This window comes from Bombus pyrosoma, linkage group LG15, assembly GCF_014825855.1.
Source record: "Bombus pyrosoma isolate SC7728 linkage group LG15, ASM1482585v1, whole genome shotgun sequence".
NCBI classification, from domain to species: domain Eukaryota; kingdom Metazoa; phylum Arthropoda; class Insecta; order Hymenoptera; family Apidae; genus Bombus; species Bombus pyrosoma.
The window spans coordinates 10,506,765-10,517,333 of NC_057784.1; the positions used below are offsets into that span (position 1 = coordinate 10,506,765).

The window sequence follows — 10,569 nt, forward strand, 5'->3', positions numbered from 1 at the left end:
TTTACCTAATTTCAAGCCCAATTTAATTTGTATTTAATTTAGATGAAGAATAACCGAGATAGACTTTTCGAAATCTCCTCATTCTTAATTTCAAGGTATGGAATTCTTTTTCTTTGTGAAATTGCAGGGAAGTGAGATGAAGTCGAGGAAGATCGTACTGGCAATGAGCGATAGGTCTGCCCATAACGGAAGAATTCACTTAAACGCTTCGAGAGGTGCGGACAGAGAAAGGTACAGAGGTATGTTTTGTGAAAATACAGATCAATTCGGAATTTAATCAGCTATTAGCGTCTAAAAAATATGAGGCAGTTTGATGTAATATATGTTCAGACCTCCAGCTTGGCCGACGAATACCGCCAGCTGTATTTTTCGAGTTCTTTGTCTTTGTCTCCTCGTGTTTTGCATATCCGCCGGAACTAGCGGTGTACTTTTTTCAGTTTCATCTGTCGTTGAGCCTTGGATTACTACTCTTTCCTCTTCAAAGGGAAATCGTCCCGAAACGACAAAAGAATACATTTTGAGTCTTTTAATTATTATTTTTTCTTTTACTATTACGTCAGCGTAACGAAGAACAAAATGTTTGAGTAGAATTATTCCTTTATTTGTTTCATTGCTGCTAAAAAAATGATGCGATTAATTATAGAAAAGTTGTGATTTTCAGTGTGACTTCTTGAAAGTACGTTTCCGAGATCATTTTGAAGAATTATATTTAGCAAATGTGCATGTCAATGAAATTCTGTTTGTTTTTGTATACCGGTCCCCAGGAACCGTACTTGTCGTTCTTGTTCGCCGACTGTTGTTGGGATTGTTGTTGCTGATGTTCTGACGATGCATTTTTATCTTTCCTACACGTGCAAAGTTAAAAGAAAAAATGAAAAGTTATTAGCTGTTTAGATATGAATAGTATTCATAAAATATTATAATATAATAATATAATATTAAAAGACTAAAAAATGTAAATAGCAAACATACTTAACACCCTCGAAAGGTCCTTTGATGGTAATATCATTGATATTAGCGTACACCATTTTAATTCTTTTGCCTCTCCTCGAATATAATTATACTCTTTTCTTCCGCCTCTTTCTATCGGTTTAACCCAATCAAAACCAATATGTCGATCGATTTTCCGGATCTATCAGATAACGTTCTCACTGTCAATAGTAGAGTATTTTCTTCTTTTTCTACTATCGAAAACAATGATAAATTCGTAATAATTGGATCTGATTTAAGATTTCTTATCTTTTTCAGCTTTTTGGTTATAGAGGACACTTACTTTATGGCACGTGGTGCAAGTGAACCAGAACTAGCAGTTCTAAACGATTTCCAACATTAGCACGTCGACTCCCCTTGCGAGTTCGAAGATTTTTAGCAAGCCTGCATAAATATATATAATATATAAAAATATAGTAACAATGCATAGCTACGAAACCTTTTATAATCTTCCTTTTACATTATTGTTGGTTTAACTCTCAAACTATTATTTAATATATTAAAATACAGGTCTAGAAAGTTATTTATGGTCGTGTGAAGGAAATGCAAATATTTTTCAAAATTCTTCCCATCCATCTTACATTAGTAGCTTTGTATCATACGTCGCCAAATTACCGTAGAACTACGATTATCGAAACATCGATTGATAGAACGATCAATTGTACTGTAGTTTTCAACATTTTTATATTAAATCTTTGATAAAGTATATAAATAAAGGGATTTTCCCTCGTATTATGTATCTTTTCCTACTCTTTTCTCTTGATACAAGTTTTATACACTGGTAGTTTTAGTATTAAAAGCTAACATACAGTAACAAGGTTTTACTGCACACAATAAATTTATTTGATTCGATTTTTGGTATCAAAATGCCAGACTAGGATCGAAGTGCAAGTAGAAAACCTGTTTTCGTAATTCTGCACTTACCTAACACTGGGTAAGAATGTTGGGGAGTTGCCTTGACAGTCCAAGACTTTGCACCTCATCGACACATAGGTCTTCTCGATTGCCACGAAATACTACTGCGATTTCTGTTGATTCCAACTTTCCTCACATCGACTCGGATCGATAATTATTCGCTCTTTTTGTTCTTTTTCTAATGAGCTGAATGAGCGAGGAATTTTTAAATGGATGTAAACTCGAGATCGCCAGAAAGACTGCAGGTTCTCCGGCGATTCTGTCGCCTCTTACATAGCTTGCGAGTGTCCCCTTCTTCGCATATTCAGTTTTGATATCGAGTGGGGATTGATCTCGATTCCTCCGAACCATCAATGACAGAATTTTTAATAGATCGGTAGTTTACATTACCAGTAAGCTTGTTGATGATGTGCATGAATTAATGGAGGTCAAATTACTATTCATACAGGAAAAACTGTGAAAAATTTCCTGAATTATACGCGACCATGAATCAGACGTATGATATCTTTAGCTTTTAGATGACGCCATTATTTTGTAAGAAAAAATACCTAAATTTTATGAAAATAATATTTTATCGCATATTGTAGGATAAATTCAAGGAAGTACGTTTGAAGCATACAGTTTCAAGGTGATAATTCTTTTTGATCGTAGAAATATTATTATTCGTATTATTATAGATATGGAACTATTATCATTCGTCTTAAAACAAATCGCACATTGCTCTTGGAGCTAAAAAGATTTGATGGACGAGGCCTCGTAGCTGTTGAACTAACTTTAGGCTGAAGAACGGGATACGTTACTGGTTGTAAAGTGCCGCTAGCCGTCTTTCTCGTAAATCAACGTATTGATCAGCACATCGATCTTTTTCAGGCCAAAGTTAATCCTTCGATGAAGGTGTTCCCGAAGAATAAATTTAATTACAGAAAATTCTTCTAATTCTTCCAGTTAATGATTAACTACCGCCGTGCAATTTAGAAATAGAATTATCGTCAACACGCATTTCGACGACATAAATTATACATTCAGGGAAGAATAAAAAATAACGCAAACAATTTGCATCTACATGAAAACTAGAATCTGATGCAACATCGATCCTTGGTGTCATCAGATTGTTGATTCGAAAAGCTTGGAAGTTTCGGGTGTTTCCGTCTTGAGTAGATTTTTAATAATATGTAAATACGAGCTGTGACTAATAAATATCTTTCTAACAGATCTTAAGAAAGGAATCGTTAACGCGTGTCTGAAATCGTCGAAAGTATCAAACCTATTTTCTGATCACGTTCTGATTTAATAATGTTAAATTAATTTATCAAGTATATCTTAACGGTAATAAAAATTGCATTTTATATGTAGATGTGTTATTTACAGCAAATATACAATTTATACGACATAAATAGGATATTTTTTACTCTATATATAATAACCCTATTTTCTGAATGTGAACAATGTATACATTTTGTTAAAATTAAAATTATTCTTATTTCACATAACCTATCTAGCTTCCACTATGCTAGGTTGTTTTCCTGGATTCAAATTAATCAAACGATTTGAATTTTCTGCTAGTTCGGTGATGCTGACTCTACCGCGTTGTCTGACAAATTTTGCCACAGCTTCCAGCTCCTCCTGAGATATGTAAATAAATTTCCCTCTATCGTCGATAACTCCAGTCAAATTTTCATGCGCCTGCAGATCCTGAATTCTTTCTACTACGCTTGATGTTTTTAAACCAAAGCGTGCTGCCAAATCTTCTAGAATTACTACTTTGTTTTGCTTAATGTATAGAACAAATTCTTCTAATAAATTTTCTTTGTCTTCTTCGTCATCCTGATCATAGCCCTCTTCTTCTACGCTAAATGCTTGTTTCATTTTTAAATATTCTTCGTGTTCTTTCCTTTCTTTCTCCTCCCTGGCTTTCCTTTCTGCCTCCTCTTGTCTTAATTCTTCTGCCCTCTCTCTTTCAGATTGTTTATCTCTTTCTTCTTGAAGAAGTTGTTCTCTTTTCTTACGTTCTTCTCTTTCTCTTTCAACAACTTCTCTTTGTGCTCTTTTCTCTGATTTGGCTGCCAACTTGGCCCTTTTCTTTGCACCCATTTTAAAATCAGGCGTGGCTGGCTTCTCATCTGCTTCGTCGTTAGCTTCATTTCCAGATCCATCGTCATCTTCCTCAATTTGCTGATTGGAAGTCGCTTGCATACGACGTCTAGCAACTCTTTGACCCGCTGCTCGCCTTATTGGTCTACCTTGTGCAACTCTTTCGGCTACATTTGCTTGTTTTTTCTTTGCTATAACATTCGTAAAACAAACATTTGATGATTTTTCGAAATATTAAACATTCAAGGGATCTAAATGACTGATTTAAGTACCAGTTTCTATCAAACGCAAGGAAAGATTAATTCAATGTTCATGAAAATTATCAAAACATCTGTTTCAAAACAAACAAACAAAAAGGTTAGGGATGTATTTGGTTATCTTATAGAGGATACTCTAATAATAACACAAAAAATATTTTGCATAGAAACATACCTGATTTTTGACTGGAAAATACCGTAATGCCGATAATCAGTGCAATAATTAAAACAGCGAAAGAAGCTAACAGCGTAACGTCCATTTTTTGTTTCCGTTATTTTCCTAGGCGAGTTTAGTTTCCGATTATCGAGAAAGTAGATATCGATAATGCTCACTAGCGCCGCGTACGTGAACTTCACTGTTGTTTTCGAAGGTGACGTGTGCTCCATTCTGTATCACATAGAATTTTATTCGTAATTTAAGCTCCGCCGTGCTACTAAAAGCACTGCATATCAAAAATCATGTTAAGACACAGTGGTATATTCTTTATATTCTTATGCGTTTTCGAATATGGTACTGGACTTTATTTTCACATTGCCGAGACTGAAAGAAAGTGTTTCATCGAGGAAATTCCAGATGAAACGACCGTTTTAGGTACGTGAAATGTATGTCAATAAAGTGAATTATTTTTACAGTTAATAATTCGATTTCTCTGTGATTGAAACTTTTCATTTTTTTTCTTATAGTACATTACAAAGTTGAATTGTATGATCCGAGAACTGGTGGATTTGCTCCGAGCAGTGCCGGGATGGGAATGCACGTGGAAGTTAGGGATCCAGATGATAAAATGATTCTCTCCAGAGTGTATAGTTCAGAAGGAAGAATTTCATTTACTTCTCATACGCCTGGCGAACATGTGATTTGTTTGTACTCTAATAGCAGTTCTTGGTTCAGTGGTGCTCAACTGGTAATATTGTAAACAATTGTAAACAAAATAATAATTGTTTATAGTGTTTGATGTAACCAAATTCATTTTATTATATAGAGAGTACACTTGGACATTCAAGTTGGAGAACATACTATCGATTACGCCAATACAGCTCAGAAGGAAAAGTTCACCGAGTTGCAGTTGAGGATACGTCAACTTCTCGATCAAGTGGAACAAATAACAAAGGAACAAAATTATCAAAGGGTATTTGTCCTACGTTTAGCTCCAAATTGCTTTGCTTAGGATTTGAACTATGTTCTTATATTATTTATTTGCAGTATCGTGAAGAACGCTTCAGACAAACATCTGAAAGTACACACCGTCGGGTGTTCTGGTGGTCCCTCGCGCAATCTGTTATTTTATTGATCATGGGTGCATGGCAAATCAGACATTTGAAGAGTTTCTTCGAAGCAAAGAAACTAGTATAAGATTGAAATTAACAATTCCAGAAAATGTTAGTCATTCGAGGAACATTTGTTTATCATTATGGGAAATCTCCGCTGTAATTTATTTAAAAAAAAAAGAAAAATGAGGAAAAATCGGTTTTAACGTAAAGAGATTCGTTTTCAATTATTTGTCTTTATCGTATATAATCAGTTTAAATGTGTTTACACTTAATTTGTGGTCAACATTATTTGTGAAATTTATTCTTAAACGGAATAAAAAGCTGTGTATGAATTTTCATTGGAATAAAATATTCATTTTACAAAAAATCTTTGTTTATTTTTTCTTCTCTTGTAACACTATGAAATACAAATTACTGTAATATAACCGGGCTAACGAGTCTAAAAATATCAGTAAAACAGTTGACAGTTTCAAAAAGTATAACTTTTAGATATCTATGTAAATGAATAATTGGTAAGAACTAATTCATGAAACTATTGCAACACTCGCGACATTAGATACACAAGGGTATCCTAATAAAACAGACTAATCTCGTTTCTCGACACTTCTACACCGAAAGCAGAGAAAAAATTTCCTCTCTATTGAAAGCATAGAAGAAACCGTCCAAAAATTGAGTCATAAAAAATCAACATGGAAGATAGAAAGTTTCTCGTTCTGTGCATACGTGGTATGCTATGAATATCGACACTCTATACATTTCGGATAAGTCATGTTCTGCCATCTATCCTCGCATACTCTAAGTCGCTGTTCCTTGGATCTTCAATAAATGGCAGTACGTGACTCGTCCAACACTCGTTCACGTACAATTTACAGTTTAATTTGTTCACTAATATTTTATTTACATTCGGTATGTAAAGAAAGAAAAATGTTCGAGGGCCCGATTAATTTTTCGTTCTTTCGCTTTGGTTTTCAAAATCTATCTATATTTCCGTAAATTTCCGATGTAATTTTTTAAAGTTCACAAATGACTAGGAAGAAAGATTGGAGGGGGAAGAGTTAAGAAGCGTTCGGCCAATCGATATTATTGTCAATATTAAAGGTCCTCGACATTATGGCACATAAGAGATCCTCTAGACGATCAACATAATATTGTCAATACAACGTTGAGAAGCTTAAATATTGACTGTCTGCACGCTTCTTTCAAGGTAAATGATCAAGTAGTTGAATTACCTTTACACGGTAATTTACATTAATTTGTACAAGTTAGTGTTTTACCAACTACGAATAGATAGAATTTAATTTTCTTTTCTTTTTTATAGCTAACAAGATTTTTTAGAGAAATTGCTTATTTCCTTTGGTATTCGATTTGCATTCCCCTTTCTTTAACCTCGTTTCCACGCAAAACTCGCATTGTTATGCCGCGTATAGGCCGATGCCGGATAGAATGAGCTATAACATCCGAAACGTTAATCCATTCGGTGCGCGTCGTCTCCTTTGCGACTCCGATAAATCACAATATTCCGGAATACATTCGGAGAGGAAGAAGCCGGTGGCCCGAATTTATCGTTTTGAAAAAAAGGACCAAGTCGATGTCAGCAAGTCTTTGTTGTGCCAAAAGTTTCTTTCCATGCTATCCCGAACATTTCCACTGTCTTTATCCTTTCCCTTTTCAGTTTTTGAAAGTTCCTGCTTCTCAGATCGCTGTCTTAGAAAGCAACTGGGTGACTAGTTGCTTGTTATCTCTGAATTTCATTGAGTTGAGCGGTTGCGCTGCAGATTAAAGGGGATTGCAAGATTTCAGGTTGTAGCATATCCGGTCCGGTAGAACCCGACCTGCGAAATGTTAAATATAATCGTGGCAATTATTTCAAGAATACATTAACGTACATTAAAGTTTTTGCGATCTCTTTCCGCCTGATTAAACTGAAACAAACGATATAATTAACACTAGAACTACCAGGTGGGTCGAAATGGCTGTTTTAACCACTTTATCTTAAAATTCCTACTTCATGTTATATTTTTTCTCCGCAATGATGTAATGACTTTTGCAGGGATAGTTAAAGGAATAATATAATAATCTTTAATTTTGTTTTATTCATTTAATATAAAAGAAATTTTTTGTCATGGCTACTTATACCAGTATAGGACAAGTTGACCCAGCATATTGGCTGGTAAAAACGATAGAAGTCAACGTTTGAAAAGTAACAAATTTGCACTAATATCAACCGTATGGGATAAGTTTATTGAAAACAGCCAGAATTGCTATAAACCTGGTGCAAACATTACAATAGATGAGCAACTTTTCCCAACCAAAGCCAGATGCAGGTTTACACAATATTTACCGAATAAGCCCGACAAATTCGGAATTAAGTTTTGGCTGGTATCCGATGTTCAAACAAAATATGTTGTAAATGGGTTTCCTTATTTAGGAAAGAACGAAAATCGAGCACCATCGCAACCTCTGGGTGAATTTGTGGTACTCAAACTTATTGAACCGTATAGTATGATGGGAAAGACCATAACGACCGACAATTTTTTTACAAGTTTGTCACTGGCATATAAATTATTAGCCAAAAGAACCACACTGGTTGGCACAATACGCGGAAACAGAAGAGAATTGCCTAAAATTTGTAAAACGACGAAGGATACTATGGCTGGCTTTTCGTCGCTGCTGTATCGATCAAACGAGATTACACTCACAATTTATAAAAGTAAGCCGAGAAAGAAAGTTTCTATCCTGAGCTCTAAACATAAAACCGTCAAAATTGGAAAAAGCGAAAAGGGCCTACCTGAAACGGTCGAATTTTATAGAAGACAAACTTTGGAGTAGATATAGCATACCAAATGACAAAAAAATATAGCGTGAAGTCGGAATCAAGAAGATGGCCACTTCAAGTATTTTTTAATATTTTAGATTTAGCTGGCATAAATGCCTGGATTTTATATAAGGAAACTACAGGTGAGCAGATATCCAGAAAAGAGTTTATGTTTCAATTAGCAGATGAACTTGCCGCTGACAATGAAAAATCACGAGTAGAACAAAGAGCATCTGAGATCCAAAGTACGTCAAAGAACTCACCTTGTTCGCCAAAATATTGTCAGATAAGGTATTGTAAGAATAATAAGACCACCAATGTTTGTAAAAAATATGTATGCGGAAAACGCACGCAGGAGAAAGTTAACTTAAGTTTGTAAGAAATGTTACGAATGACAACTTTTGTACCTAATAATTTAATTTATATATGTATTTTATTTATTCTATTATGCTTATTATGTTTATTATTATATTATTATATTATACTTCTTATATTTACCAATGGAAATTTATTTTAATATTCTTGTTACCAAAGATTTGGGTACTAAATATTCTTCATTATTGTGCTTATTGTTCTTATTATAGCTGTTATTATATAGTTTTTATGATCTCAGAACACGTAGTTCCTTTTCTAAGATAATAATAAATCAATAAATATAAAAATATGCCATTATTACGTATTTTTTAAAGATTAGTCATTTTGTCCTGTTTTGATAGAGATAGCTTTCAAACGTCGGTAGTTCTAGTGTTAAGATGATATAGTAGATCGGATTTCATATAACATTTGTAAAAATCATTTGTAAAGGAATGTAAAGTACAATGTTAAACCTTTTTTTGAATAGCATCCATTTCATAGAAATTTCCGCAAAAGGTAGAATTATCACGGAAACGTGCAAAATTTTCACTCGCGTATCTTCGTTAAACGTTTCACCAGAGAACTACGAATCGGTACAGGTTACTTAATTCGATTGCAATTAGAGAGCAGCGCAAAAAACAACCGATATAAGACAAAGCCATATATCGGATATTTGACTGACCGGTGATTGTACTCCATTCCCTGCTAACCGACATTAATCAATTTGCACGATAAGATCATTTTATCTACATTTACTAGAACCATTTCTTCATAGTCTACAGCCCAGTAATGCTTTTCCATACTTTTTCCTGCACTTTCCGCTCTTCCGGTTAAAAAAATGATAAGCAGCCGGCAGGGCACGTTTTGCTTTCACTTATCCGTTTTATACGCACTCACCGTGTTACCTCGACTAACAAGAAACATTTTAATTTGTTCATTTTTCAGCAGAGTAAATTACTTCGTCACGTGTAATTCCTATGATACGTATCGATCGGGAGTAACTTTTCTCATAGGTCGCCGGTGAACGTAAAAAAGAAGGAAAAAGAGAAAAGAAACGATTTAAACACTTTCCAAAAGCGTTCGTTACGACGCGTGTAACGACCTAGAATAGTTACGTATGATCCAGTCGGTCGATTAATCCATTATCCTCCGGTTCTCGGCGATTAAAGCGTCGTTGATTGCGATATTTAAACAAAATGCATCTATTACGCTATTAATCGGCGTTGAGGAAAAGATTCGCTTCGCTAATTGTATCCACCGACTAGTTATGGGAAAAGAAGTAGATTTTCTCACGTATGAAAAGGAATTTAAGTAATCGTTTTAATATTTGAACTACAGGCGTTTTAAAAAACGCGTACAGCTTTAAAGCTTTTAAAGCTTCTGCGAATCGGAAATGATGGAAAACAGCATACGATTTTTAGGGAAAACGATCGTCTTTTCGACGATTAATCAAAGCGTCTATTTAACGCGTTATGCGATAGGATTATGAAAACGTACACATTGTAGATTCAAATGTTGCTTTCGTCGTTACGAAATAATATTATACATATCGTGTTCGTAATATTTCGTTATACGTAGCAATCCTTCAAGTTATTTTACAGGAATACAAACGATTTTAATTGGTCGGATCACTTTCATGCTATAGAAATTATTATCGTTCAGTTAGGCAGTCGTTAATTTTTGTACACGCATTTTGTACACGTTAATTATTGTACGATAGAAATCTAAGAAGTACATTTAAGGATATCGTGATACGTAGTTTAACGAAAGTTTGAAATATAGCTTGAAATATATTTTTGTAATAACGATGATTCTCATATAGGCAATTGATGTATATTTTATAGCAGCTAAACAACAATTTTATTAGTACGTGAC

At 34.3% G+C, this 10,569-nt stretch overlaps 2 protein-coding genes across 2 annotated transcripts; one reads left to right on the plus strand and one right to left on the minus strand.

Moving 5' to 3' along the window:
• Positions 1-1,273: 1,273 nt before the first annotated feature.
• On the minus strand, positions 1,274-4,581 carry LOC122575596 (DDRGK domain-containing protein 1). Its single transcript, XM_043744724.1, has 3 exons — positions 4,429-4,581; positions 1,915-4,187; positions 1,274-1,374 (listed from the first exon to the last, which is right to left on the minus strand). The coding sequence occupies exons 1-2, from the start codon at positions 4,511-4,513 to the stop codon at positions 3,397-3,399; spliced, it is 876 nt and encodes a 291-aa protein (XP_043600659.1). The 5' UTR covers positions 4,514-4,581; the 3' UTR covers positions 1,274-1,374; positions 1,915-3,396.
• Positions 4,582-4,611: 30 nt separating this feature from the next.
• Positions 4,612-5,892, plus strand: LOC122575600 (transmembrane emp24 domain-containing protein eca). Its single transcript, XM_043744728.1, has 4 exons — positions 4,612-4,845; positions 4,938-5,158; positions 5,237-5,383; positions 5,458-5,892. Exons 1-4 carry the CDS (start codon positions 4,713-4,715, stop codon positions 5,605-5,607), a joined length of 651 nt encoding a protein of 216 aa, XP_043600663.1. The 5' UTR covers positions 4,612-4,712; the 3' UTR covers positions 5,608-5,892.
• Positions 5,893-10,569: the final 4,677 nt, after the last annotated feature.